Source organism: Podarcis muralis, chromosome Z (genome assembly GCF_964188315.1).
Source record: "Podarcis muralis chromosome Z, rPodMur119.hap1.1, whole genome shotgun sequence".
NCBI lineage: Eukaryota > Metazoa > Chordata > Lepidosauria > Squamata > Lacertidae > Podarcis > Podarcis muralis.
The window spans coordinates 10037538-10051618 of record NC_135673.1 but is presented as its reverse complement, the minus strand read 5'-3'; the positions used below and the strand labels follow the sequence as shown (position 1 = coordinate 10051618).

Below are 14081 nucleotides of genomic sequence, written 5' to 3'. Positions count from 1 at the left end.
TTCTGCTTCTCATCCCAGCACACAAACACACTGATTGTGCACAGATTCCAGTTATCTGAAGAGTGCACCAGGGTGTAATCTTGGAATAAAGCCCCATTGGACTTGATTGAACTGCTGAAAAGGGTTCCTCACCCCTCTGTTTGATGGTTCTTCACTAAAAAGGAGATATGAGCTTCAGTGCAATAGGCCTGAACAATAGTCAAAGCAATCCCAAATGAGCATAGTACAGTTATAAAATATTTACTGTACTCACGCTGACCTAGCAGAAGAATGTGACAGCTCTCAGTAGCAGTTCCTTGGTCTATGAGGATTATTTCTACAGTGAGCAGACACACACACACACACACACATACACACAGTGCTACAGAGTTTTCAGTAGTACTCTTCAACTACCTTCACTGGGGATTAGAATGTGCAGAATCTTCTGGCAGGCAGAGCCTGCAGCTGGTGAGCACTCCCTTCTGTCTCTCTGTATTGCTGATATGACTACTGGTATCAGTAGTCATGCAAGTGATGTGCCCTGCTCATGCTGAACATCAGAATTCAGAAGCTTTTATTCTGCCCCTCTTCCAGTTTCTAGTGAAGAACCATAGAATCAGACAAATTAATTCCACAGTCAACTCTACATCAGCCCACTTTGAGCTTTGGGGTTGGGCTTACTTGAAAGGCAATGGATACTAACATGGCATATTCTGGGGAAGCAGGAAGTACATGAGCCTCACACTTCCTGTCTCCCTTACATCTCTGTCCCATCTGAAACAGAATGTCCACACACATACCCCAGATCTCTCTTCATTAGAAAAATCACAAAGGAATATGGACGCAAACTTCCTACTCCTTCCAAATGTCCATTATGGTCACAGAAATTCCATGTTTTGGGGTGGGTCAGGGATGGAGAACCTGTGTCTCTCCAGATGTTTTGCTGGACTACAACTGCCATTAGCCCCAAAGTGTATAACCATTGGTCAGGGATGATGATGGGAGTTGTTGTCTGACATCATCTGGAGGGCCACAGGTTCCTCACTCTGGTTGTCTGCGTTACAGAGGAAGACCACTTTTCAAATTAGCTAATTCAAATTAACAATGTCTGATATTCAGAAGTCCCAAGAAGAGTTTGTATAGCAGGGATAGCAGCTATGGCCCTTCAGATCTTGCTAGACTACAACTCCCATCAACCCAGCCTACATGACCATTGGTCAGGCGCTGGTAGGAGCTATAGTCCAACTACATCTGGAGGACTACAGGCCCTCCCTCTTTGAGTCAATTCTATTTACTTTCAGGGTGGGGCATGCACTTATTTAGCCACATGGGTGATACTTCCCTATAGTCTCCTGACAAACTACTCTAGCCATGTCTCTAGGATTGGACAATGTGGATTTGGCCGATCTGATACTTTTAAGTTGGCACCTCCTGTCTTCTGTGTTTTGGTAATGGAAGGGGCTCTATTATTGTTCCAACTCCTAGAAACCTTTGAACACTCATAACTGAGATGGTTGTGGGACTGGAATGTGGAGAAGCAGCTCTCATGCTACTCCATTGAAGTATTCCTTGGCCATCTGGGTGGTATTGCCTATGGTAGGAAGGTAGAAATATGCTCTGTCTTCCAGTGCCAATAGATTTTTGTATACCACTCCATCCTGTCCAGTTCCACCAGTTGTGTCCAATAACCCTCTGAATGTTCTGTTCATGTGTGTCTGACCTCTTAACGCTCCTTTTGCCCCATGTCTGTAGGCCACATACCGAAGATTTCAGTATGGATTCCTCCCTTTCACAGTAAGTGAGCTCCAAACTGCATGCGCTTCAAGATGGCAACAGTACTCTGATTTGAGAAACTCATTTACATTCTATTCCTCTGAAGGTTAATTACCAAGGATTGTGAGTGAAAGTGAAAGAATGTGAGCAGTTTTTAAGCAAGGGGCCACAAGCTTAAATTGGTTTCAAACAATTAAAACCAGAACTGGGGTTTTACAAATGTTATGTAATGTGTGTTCCATGCATGTGAGGAATGGATCTTTTAGTGTGGCAGTGCCTACTCTCTGGGAGTTCTTGATATTAGGCAGTCACTTAATTGTATCACTTTCAACACCTGCTGAAAAAATCTTTTATTTAGGTCAGCCTATTCAGACATGCAATTTTATTATATACAGTATATTTGTTTTTTAAACAGTTGCTTTTATCTTACATTTTGATAACTTTATTATGTCTAGTTGTTTTCAAAGACTGTTGATTAAATCAGCATTTCCTTAATGAGTATTTCATATTGTTTCATGTAAACTTGCTTAGAGGTTTGTTTGTTGATCGTTATAGAAATCTTGCTAAGTAAACAAACTCCCATTTCCTCTCCCTGGGGGACTCTGCCAACTTTAGTGCTATGATGTGGAAAAGATTTTGAGATCACTAATGAACTCTGAGTGTATCACCAGACTACAGTTCCCAGGGTTCTTTGGGAGAAGCCATGTTGGCTAAACTTTCATAAAACAGGCTGTAGATTTTCTCTCAGTTTTTCCTGAGAATGCTCCCATCAACAATTTTTCTTTCTTTCTGCAGCTTCAGTGACTTTTCCTCTATAACTCTCTGCTTTATACCACACGAGTCATTAGCCTACATTCATTATGTAAGAGAGAATTTGTTTGTTTTCCCTGCTCACTGTCAGGGCTGGCAAGGAATATATAACTCTGTGTCTCAGAGAACATATTTGCCCAGCCTATGGAGAGTCATCATCACAGGCAAGCACTTTTTCAGCAGCCACAATGGACATTTCTCAGATGGTCCCTCAAGATGGAGTTATTTCTGTTGGGAGTGAAGCAACAACACTTGCAATAAGTTACCTGACAGAAAGACAACCTATTCTTCCCTCACTGACTCCTTCTTGAGTAACTGTATGTGGATTTAAATTTTAATTTTTTTTAAAAAAATTGTCCAGTAGCACCTTAGAGAGTTTGTTCTGGGTATAAGCTTTCGTGTGCATGCACACAATTCCTCAGATACCATGTGGTTATGTGGATTGTTTTGGCTCTCAGGCTTCACCTCCTTCCTGCTGCTTCTTTAATGTTAGTGCCATAAGGTTAATATGACTCCATTTTTCCCTCATAAAAGCCTGTACTTAGAATGGCTTTGTTTGCCAGGAGTAATAAACCTAAAGCTCATCTTCTTTCAACCAGCTGTCTTGCCAGACTACTCATGTCTGTACTGCACTGTGATATATATATATACTAAGCATCAACAATTTCAGCCTGCAGGTTTTGACTGAAGCCCCAGCAAGTAAAAAATATATAGGAGAAACTAGGACCATGGTCTCTCAAATACATTTCATCTCAGGGAAATCAGTTCTGAAAGTGGAGTTAGTCTGTTGGATCATCAGACTAGCCACTTTACATATCTCTGACCCCTTCTTTCAGGCCTGAGGGTATGTTCTAAAATGAGCATAAGAATAGTATATTGGTAGAGCATCTGCTTTGCATGCAGAAGTTCGCAGGTTCAATCCCTGGCATCACCAGGTAGGATTGGGAGAGACAATAGTAAGCAAAAGATGGCTTGGTATAAGACAGCTTCCTATGTTCTTTGAAATGAATGGGCCGTAGCTCGGTGGTAGAAAATCTGCTTTGCATGCAAAAAGTCCCAGGTACAATCTCTTGCAGATTGTGGTTTAACATGGGCCCCCGAATCTGAAAAGACTAGTGCCTGCTGTTGCTGTATACCTGTATTGCATCCCCAGAGAAAGCAGCTGTTTGCAATTAACTGCTGGAGAACAGATGTCACCACTTCCATTTTTGAAAGTAGCCCTTGTTAAACAGATCTGGGGATTCGTTGATTTAATATTGTCCAATAAATTCATCAAATGCTGGGGATAATTATGTTGCTGCATGTGGCTCCTTGCTTGTGGCTTGACAATGATGTGTCATTTTTTACTTACAAGGAAGTCCTCAACAAAATTGGTGGTGATGTGGCTATATGGCAAGGGACTTCAGACAGTTACCAGTTACTTGAAATAAATGCTGCTCTGAACTCGTCATTTTCAAGCGGCCTCATCAGTCTCCTCCATGGGCATATTAGTTTCTTCCAGTTTCCTATGAGTGCCTGAGACTACAACTCCCACCAGCCATCAATATTTAAAGGTCCACAGGTTCTCCATCCCTGTTCTAGCCTATCAGGAGTGGGGAACCTGCAGCTCTCCTGATGCGGTAGGATGGCAACTCCTACCAAGCCCTGGCCAATGGTTAATCAACAGGGCCATAGGTTCCCCACCTTGTCTATCAGGACCTGAGAGCTGTGCACTCACAGTCAGAACTAGTTCTTTGCAGCATTAAAAGCAGAAGGGTCTAAGGGTTCTGAAAGTTGAATATCTGGTCAGGGAGTTTACACAGTAGGGGAATCCTTGCAATCTGCTAGTTCCCCCTCCCAGAGTATCCACCTGGGTTCCATTTTCATGGGGAGGTTGGAAGGAACTATCAGTTCAGCAACACTGGAAGCAGAGACTTGTACAAGTTCCCAGTCTCAGAGACTTGTAAGTTCCCAGCTCTCAGCCTTCCTTGGAACAGTTCGCTCACTTGGAACTATCTGTGGTGCTGAAACTAACAGCATGTTTATTTCTATTGTGTCCAGGACAGGCCATGAATTTATATGGAGAAAAATGTAGAAAGGCCCTTAATGAAATCCATGAGCCTAACAACTTTAGCCAAATCACATCCACCTCCCAAACCCCGGTAGCCTTCTAAAAACAATAGCTAAGAATGATCTCCTTCTGATTTTCTGCAATTTATGTACTGTCTGCACAGAGGTGATAGAACTTTTAATAGCAATCTGGGATGGAGGGCTTGAATATGATAGGATTTGCAGTACAATGGGGGGAAATATTAACCCTTTTCCCCTTTGCCCATTTCCTGGTAATAAAAACCTCACCCATTTTTGTTCTGCAGAGGAAAACACACAGGTATGATAGTTTTCCCCTAAGGGGCACCTCATGTAGTCTGGAACTGATTTTACTTCCATTGCATGGATGTGTGTGTGGGTGTGTGGGTGTGTTCTTATGCTCTTATGATTCCAATTGCATTCAAAACATTTGCAGTTTGTGTTCTTGACTCTTGGTGCATTTGTTTAAAAAATATGTCACATGGCATTATTTCTATTTGAATAACTATTCAGGTGCTGCAGACTGAAAATGTGGGGCAGGCCTGGAACATTTGGAAGGCACCCAAGCTTTCAGAATTAAGGAGGAGAGATGCTGGCTTAATAACAATTCTTAGAGGGCATGACTTTCTTTTTAGTATCAAGGAACATCCCTTACCATTGGTGTAATCTTTTTGTTTACACACAAGGCTTTGGAGCAGAAAATTCATGCTGATCTGTTGTTGTTATTATTATACTGATTAGTCAAAATACTGACCATGGGTAGAGAACTTGCATTGCCCTCCAGAAGTTTCTGGATTCCAAGATGCATCACGCCTGACCACTGGCCATGCCGAGTGGGACTTATAGGAGTTGGAGTACAACAGTGTCAGAGGACTGCAGATTCTCCACCAGTGAGATATACTTTATGCTCTTTAGTAAGGATGTCAAGAGATAAAGACGGGTTGCTGGCATATATGGCAGATGTAAAAGACTCCACTGATTTAGTTGTTTCAATTAGTTTTTACTTGGCTTTGTACATTTCCTTTCTTGTTCTTTTTAGTAGTTACTGATAAAAACAAATCCTGTAGTGGGGTTTTAAATTTAGATATGTAACTTGTTGAACTGTACTTAGCAATGATTTTATTTCTTGGGGTGATTGCTAGATTTTCATTTTTGAATCCATTTATCCTTAAGTGGGTTTCTTTTGTTCCTCACCTCATTTATTATATAATGAACATATTTCCTCCCCCCCCCCCATTGTGATGATCTACGGTTAATCCAAGTGGCACAGCCTGGGGCAAGGCCTCCAGCTGACTACCGAGAGGGCATCAGCATAAAAGTCCCTCATCAGCACCAGGGCCAACAGGAGCAAATCAGGGCATCCGGGGGCCAATACTGGTCATTTCCTACCTTCCTACCTCATTTTCCAAAAGATGTTATAGTTAGTAACTGGCCAGCCAGGCATGTACATGGTCACGGATGCTCATGTTATCATTTTCATGTTAAATCTCTCTCATACCTATTTATTGATTTATTGACCTATCAATCTACACACACACACACACAGAGAGAGAGAGAGAGAGAGAGAGAGAGAGAGAGAGAGAGATGGACTGTCACTCCTGCTTGCTCTGCTCGCCAACACTGCCTCCCCTTTGTTTGTTGTTGTTTAGTCTTGTCTGACTCTTCATGACCCCATGGACCAGAGCACGCCAGGCACTCCTGTCTTCCACTGCCTCCCGCAGTTTGGTCAAACTCATGCTGGTAGCTTCGAGAACACTGTCCAACCATCTCGTCCTCTGTTGTCCCCTTCTCCTTGTGCCCTCCATCTTTCCCAACATCAGGGTCTTTTCCAGGGAGTCTTCTCTTCTCGTGAGGTGGCCAAAGTATTGGAGCCTCAGCTTCAGGATCTGTCCTTCCAGTGAGCACTCAGGGCTGATTTCCTTAAGAATGGAGAGGTTTGATCTTCTTGCAGTCCATGGGACTCTCAAGAGTCTCCTCCAGCACCAGAATTCAAAAGCATCAATTCTTCGGCGATCAGCCTTCTTTATGGTCCAGCTCTCACTTCCATACATCACTACTGGGAAAACCATAGCTTTAACTATATGGACCTTTGTTGGCAAGGTGATGTCTCTGCTTTTTAAGATGCTGTCTAGGTTAACTTTGTTAACTTCCCATTTGTTAACTTCCCATTAACTCCCTTGACCAGCCCTCTCTTCTTAACACGTCACCGACCCTCTTGCCTATTCCCTCCTCAGCTTGCCCCAATGCCATTTAAAGGAGGGGGAGGCAGTTCACGTAGCATCCTTATTGAATGATAGAGGTGGGATGGGGGTGCATAATTGTAACTAGATGTGAACATTGTTTACCACAAGCATTCCTCTTTTTGCTTTCCTGCCCAGCCATGTGTGTATATGCAAAAAAACACACAACCCAAAACAAAAAAACCACCTCTGCTTTTATTCTCCCTCCCCCCCCCCCCGCACTCCTGCACTCCTCAGATATTTTTCTCTTGCCATACAAATAAATCATAGCTGAAGGAAAGGATTTTGGATCCCTTCCGCTGGCTCCTTCCCAACAGCTGGTCATCTCTGAGCACTTCATTAAATGACTCCTTTATAGCTCTTTTCTTTTCTTTCCTATCTTTTCTCACCAGCAGTTTAAGGTTTGAGCTGCTGGCACAGCTGCTAGTGTTGTTATAGGACTGGGGGCAGCAGCGTTGAGCTGGATCAAGTCTCTGGGTCCCAACCAAGGTTGTGAATTCATATTTGTAAGGTTGTAGTTTGTAGTAGAAGAGACTGCTGGAGTGGCCAAAGCAGTCTCTTTGCTAAGTCAGTGTCTCTGAGCAGGCCTGTAATCACCTTGTTTACATGTCCAAAGAGCTGGTCGTGTTGTCATACTCGTTGACAGAGCTTCCAAAAGGAGGAGGTGAGACTTTCTCCTAACAGCTCACCTGGCTGGAGACCACATCATCATGAAGGCAGGTGAACAAGAGCTTGCCATTTGTCTGGGCTGAAGATGGCAGCTGGAAAAGAGGCACAGAAGCTTGTCTTGCTGTGTGCTGAATCCAAAGCTATGGCCTTGGAAACGCCCCCCTAGAAACCTAATGAGGAAGCAAGTTCTGTTGAAGTGTTTTCTGTGAGCTCTTCCATCTTATTCTCAGGTGGCAGATATGTGTACATAAAATCATATATCTTAAAGACTCCGCAGTATCCAACACTCTCCATCCCTAGGAAACTACACCCTGGATAAATGCTGGGAACTATGTAGTCTCTCCCTGCACAGATTGGGGTGCAAGCAAATGTATTTTATGGGTATCATCAGTAGAACTATGTTTTGTTAGCTAATGCAAGGCAGGTTATGTATTTTATTTATGGTTACATTTGTATCGCATCTTTCCTTCCAGCAGCTGAAGGTGATGTACATGGCTTTCCCCCTTTCCATTTTTATCCTCACAACAATATGGAGATTAGGTTAGGTGAGAGACAGAACTGGCACAAGATCACCCATTCCTACCTCTCACCCCCTTGACTCATTTTGCCTGACTGGAATTTGCTCTGTACTATAATAATGCCTCTTACAGGCCAGAATGGAAAGCGGTATGTGTGTGCGTGCACAGAAAGTAGGTGTGCTGGTCCCGGGGGGTTACCGTGCGGCGTGGTCCGAGTCCAGTCCAAGGTGGAGGGTGCGGTATGGAGGCTGTCCGCCAAGGCTGAAGTGGCGTCCAAGGCAAGGAGTCAGATGTGGTCAGGAACTCTGGCAGAAGAGCAGGACAGGGTGCCAGCAGGAACAGGTTACCAACAGTGTTGCTCCAGCAACCTGGGACTGGGCTGGCTGGCTTTTATCTCCTCTGAGGCATAGGGCGGCCCCGGTCCACAGGTAACTCGCCTCTCCTGGCCTGGAGGCGAGCACTCCTCCTGCGAGAACTTAGTTCCCTCTGCCTCTCTGCCCTGAGCCTCTGCAGCTCAGGAGAGGCTGGAGGGTTACTGGACCCAGAGGCAACCTCACCTTCCCCTGACAAGGCTGAGAGTGGAGCACCTGCAAGCAATGGGTCCTCCATCACCTCAGGAGCCAGAGCAGACTCAGCTGATGCCTGCACCTAAGGATCCAGCACAGGTGAGGACCCTTCAGGCTCAGGCCCCAGCCCCTGCTCAGCTGGTTCTGGAGGCGGGGACTCCTGTGCAGGCTGGGATTCCTCAGGTTCAGCCTCTGAATCCGATTCCCAGGCCATCACACTAGGGCTCTGACCAAATTATGGATCCCAAACTGAATCGGGCCAATTCAGGTCAACCTGAGATTTGGCTGGAGCAGGTTGAGGCTGCCCTGGGTCATCTTGGATCAGATCAGGTCCATCTCCAGTGATCTGGGGCTGTCAAAAGGGCTCCAGAATGCTAGTTAAATACTGTGTAAGCCCCCAAAACTGTTTTCAAGGCTCTGATCTGGGTCTGCCCTGGATTGGGCTCCAAATCAGATCAAGGGAGGCATGCATAGCCCTGGTAAAAATCTCTGGATTGTGCATGGCTAAAACGTAGCCTGCTATGCAAAGGTAAAAATAACATTTGTTGCTCTGTACGTTTTGTCTCAGGACATGCTCACTACCAGCATGTGGCCCCCAAAAGGTTGTCTGTGTTGGGATGTAGCTCCTGGGATGAAAAGGGGTCCCTCACCTAATAAGTGTTGGAAATGTAAAGAAACTGAAGGTACATTTTTTCACCTTTGGTGGACGTACCCAAGGATTAAGGCTTTCTGGGAGATGATATATAATGAAATGAAAACGGTATTTAAATATACCTTCCTGAAGAAACCAGAGGCCTTTCTCCTGGGCATGGTCAGCCAAATGGTGTTAAAGAAGGATAGAACTTTCTTTATGTACGCTACAACAGCAGCAAGAATACTCATCGCAAAGTATTGGAAGACACAAGATTTACCCACCATGGCAGATGAAAGTGATAGACTATATGGAATTGGCGGAAATGTCTGGCAGAATCCCAGATCAGGGAAAAGAGTTGGTGGAAGAGGATTGGAAGAAATTTAAAGACTATTTGCAGAAATATTGTAAAATTAATGAATGTTAAAATGATGTTGGATTGAAATGAAATGGCTTTAGCAATAAGCTTAAAAAGAATATGTAAAAATGGATTGATAATTAGATGAAAATACGAAGTTATAATATGCTAAGATATAGAATTAAGATAAAAACAAAGAGGGAAAGGATTTGCTGAATCAACCATGTGAACTGGAATACAAAAAATGGAGGTGTGAGGAGGTCAGGAAGCAAGTAAAAGAAATATAAGATATGAAAATACTGATTTGTTTTTAATTGGTTTTTTTTACTTTTTATGTATTTTGTATTTTTTCTGTTGCATTTTTGTACATTTTATTTTTTTTCCTTGTTACTTTTTTACTTGCTCCTTTTTAATTTTGTAACTCATTTTTGTCTGTAAAATCTTAATAAATATCATTTTTTTAAAAAAGAAAAAGAAAAAGAAAAGGGGTCCCTCACCTCTGGCCTAGTCCAACACTCTAACCAATGGGTGGCTTTCTTGAGCTGGGGCTTCCAGAAATCAGGATTTGGTTGTCTTACCACCAACATCCTCTTTCTACAGCAAGACTGGCAGAATGAGACCTGCTTTGGAAGGCACCCTCTAGGCTGCCATGCCAGCCTGCCTGAGCATTCTGTCAGCTGACTCCCAGCCCACCAGACCCTAGAAAACCATCGCTTCAACATCACTGCTCTATCTGAGCAAATAGTCTCTTGTGCAGGGCTGCAGAACATTTCCCAGTCAGTGGACCAGATCCTTACTTTCCCCAATCTCTTCGGACCATTTTGGCCCACGGCCAGGGTAACCTATTTGTCAGTCAACTGGCACCACCAGGGCTGTCTTAAGCATATGCGGTGTTGGGATGCAAAGATCCGCCTGGTGCCCCCCCCCCCAGTTGCCCAGTCCCAGGTGCACAGGAGGGCAGGGCAGCTGGCCACCTCAGCATTTCACTGGCTCAGTCACCCATGAACTCGTGGCGCAGAGCTGCCCGCAGCAGAAGAGCCTGCCGCGGCGCTCTGGCTGATGGGTGGGCTCACCCCCGGACTCAACTCTCGGGCCCTGGACTCTTGGCCTGGTGCCCTTGAGAGCCCAGTGCCCGGGTGCCCCGCACCCCTAGTGCCTATGGGTAAGATGGCCCTGGGCACCACTATGATGTCAAGAGCTTCTTTTGCCCAGGCAGTTTGATAACAAACCATGTGGAGAAAGGTTTAGTGATATGTGGATGTCACTGCTCAGCTGATCAGTCATGTCAACAAACTCTGCTTTCAACAGGAAGCTGCATCATCACCTGTCATTGGTTACAGCCAGTGTACGGCAAGAGATTAACACTGACTCAGGGAGGAAGAGCAGCAGGATCAGCAGAACCCACTGTGGGAATGTGGACAGTAGCATGTGCCCAGTGATTCTGAACTCTGGTGCCAACTCTGCTCAGCTTCCTTATCAAACTACAGCATTCTTTGGTGGAAGCCAGGGATGTGAAACTGGTATAAAAGCTGACCTATGAGTCTGAAGCCTAGATGACCAGTGTCCTTTGCTTCAGTCCATCTTTAGTATTTCCATAGTGCCTTGTGGACCCATCCATCAATCAGCCACCCATCTGAAAGCTGAGATGGATTCATTTGTTTTGGGTTCTCCATTATTATTACAAATGTTTTTCTTGGAGGTGAATGGCTGGCGCTGTGGTGTAAACCACTGAGCCCAGGGCTTGCCAATCGGAAGGTCGGCAGTTCGAATCCCTGCGACGGGGTGAGCTCCCGTTGTTCAGCCCCAGCTCCTGCAAACCTAGCAGTTCAAAAGCATGCCAAAAAGTGCAAGTAGATAAATAGGTACCGCTTCGGTGGGAAGGTAAACGGTGTTTTCATGCGCTGTGCTGCTTTCGCCAGAAGCGGCTTAGTCTTGCTGGCCACATGACCCAGAAAAACTGTCTGTGGACAAATGCCAGCTCCCTCGGCCAGTAAAGCGAGATGAGCACTGCAACCCCAGAATCGTATGCGACTGGACTTAACTGTCAGGGGTCCTTTTCCTTTTTACTGTTTTAACACTTGCAGACTGACAAATGTAAATCTGTTGAGCAGTAGCTGTGGCAGAATACTGGTCTCCTCCCTCCTGAGGTACTCCAACGTAAAGTGTAACAAAGGCAGAACAGCAATTGATGTGTGCTCAGAATGGTTGTTTGGTTTTCAAAGGATGCTTCCCAACATGAATGCATTGATCAGAAGTATCTATGGTCATGACCATGCTAACTAATGGGAGTTGAAGTGCAGCAACAGCTGGAGGGTCGCAGCTTACATGAACATTTGAAGTGTCTCAGACTCTCTTGTTTGCATCTCTGAGCTGGTACTGTGGGCGTCACACCCCCTCTCCACTCTCAGCAGAACTAATAGGAGCCTTGAAAAGTACATAGAGCTGACAAAGGAAGTGGGAAAGAAAGCCTCTTCCAACTTCCTCCTTCAGCTTCTTGTACTTTTCAAGGGATCAAAAGGTAACCATTCTCAGCTGCTCAGGACCAAGGGGACAGTGAGTATGTATATTTGGGGAAGAACACAAAATATGCTTGAACTGTCTAGGACTCTCTTATCTCTCACCCCCACTCTCTCTACTCCTTCTCAGCCTGCTATGTAAACAAAAATTGTTGATTCATTTTTAGTGTTTGATGTGTTTAGATGTTGGTTGTAACCAGTGCTCCCCCCCCAAAAAAAAATGTTTAGGGGGTACTCTCATTTCCCTACTCATATTGAAATACTGCCCCTCAATGAGGCCAAACTCAGATTCACAAAATGTTTAGGGGTAGGTGCACTCCTGCTACCCCCCCCCCCCAAAAAAGCACTGGTTGTAACTGCTTCTTGCTTGAATAAAATGGAATTGCTGCTTGTTTTTAAGACATCTTTTTTTAAAAAAACTGCAGTAAGTAAGGATGGCAATTATTTATCTTCTAAATAAGACCAAAGGTTTAAAAGAAAAGTGTCAACGCCAAGCTTTTGGCTCTCTGCCAAAAAACAAAAAAAAAAGTTCTCATTGGCCACTATGCAGAAACTGAAAGGTCTGGTGCAAAGTATGATGTTGTTGTGCTTTCTGTATCATATACTCATCACTCTCATGGGGATATCTTTTTGGATTTTGGGGCTGCTTATATATGTGTGGAAATTGGGAGTGATGAATTATTCTTATTGCTAATGTGAGCTGATGGTGTAACTTTATCCCCCCCCCCCCGTTAAATTTGTAAGTGTGTGTGTGTGTGTGTACAAAGTTTGGTGCAAAGCAGGGGTGGCCACTTGATAGCCCTGGAGCTAGTCATCATGAAGGAACAACGTCTGGTCCCTGCTGACCCTATGAGAAAATGTTTGCAAGTTGTAAGGACCCTGTGTTTCAGTGCTATAAGATTAGGCAAGGGTGTGGAGAAACTTCTCCCTTTCTCATAATAAATATAACTTAGAGACATCCAATGAAACTGAGTTTTGGGAGGTTCAGGGCAGGGGGGAAATACTGGAATTGGCACCCACGAGAAACAGTGATGGCTACCGTCTTGCAGTGGCTTTTGAAGAGGATTAGACAAATTCACAGGGGGTATTACTAAGGATATCAATGGATACTAGCCACAATGGCTATGTTCTCGTCCACTTTCAGAGACAGTCTGCTTCTGAATACCAGTTGCTGGGAATCAGAAGTGGGGAAAGTTGCATTCAGGTCTTGCTTGCGGGCTTTCCATTGGAGCAACTGGTTGGCCACTGTGGAGGTTGCTGGACTAGATGGGCCATCAGACTGATCCTGCAGGGCTTTTCAGGTCTTCTTAACGCAGCATCTCTTATTTAGATTTTGCATGTAACACTGAAATGTCTGTATCATTCCCTCGACACTAACAGCAAACTCAGTGGGAGAGTTGCCACACTGTCACCAAAACAAGATGCCATGTGGCCATTGCAAGAAAACCAGCAGAGGTTGCATGTGTGTCTAGTTTTCCAGAGACAAATTTGTTCATAAGGCCCCATCTCTTCCCCCCAAATAAATAAATGGAGAGGGGAGGAAGGGAAGGAAGGTCAATCTGTTTCCCTCGAAACTAGCCATTGCACAGCAATTGCAGATAGGTTGTAGTGTAGGGGTGCTGGACACATAAAGTTGTTGAGCTTTTGGGGGCACCCTTTCACCCCACGGTTGTCTGGATGGACGTAAAGCCCCCCTAATAGAGGACATGTCCAGACATATGGCAACCCAACCCTACTGTAGTGTCAACTTGGTCGTGGTGATATTGTAAGAGCTCTGGATAACTCCTCACGTGCTTCTTTCTCACTTGGCAGGGTCCAAGTGGAGTTTTATGTGAATGAAAACACGTTTAAGGAGCGCCTCAAGCTGTTCTTCATCAAAAACCAAAGATCAAGTAAGTGTTTGCACCATTGGGTTCTGCTTTGTGTATATGGGTTTAGAACTACTAAAATACTT

General features: G+C 44.6%; 1 protein-coding gene across 13 annotated transcripts in view; it reads left to right on the top strand.

Moving 5' to 3' along the window:
• KCNT1 (potassium sodium-activated channel subfamily T member 1) overlaps nucleotides 1–14081 on the top strand; it is a 197830-nt gene that overhangs the window by 112835 nt on the left and 70914 nt on the right. For 10 of the 13 annotated variants that reach the window (XM_028715153.2, XM_028715150.2, XM_028715152.2 and 7 more), the window contains exon 3: nucleotides 13940–14019. In XM_028715153.2, the coding sequence (XP_028570986.2) occupies nucleotides 13940–14019 (80 nt within the window). Of the gene's footprint in view, nucleotides 1–1731; nucleotides 1774–13939; nucleotides 14020–14081 lie in introns of all 13 variants that reach the window. The other 3 variants (XM_028715155.2, XM_028715156.2, XM_028715154.2) reach the window with 1 other exon arrangement.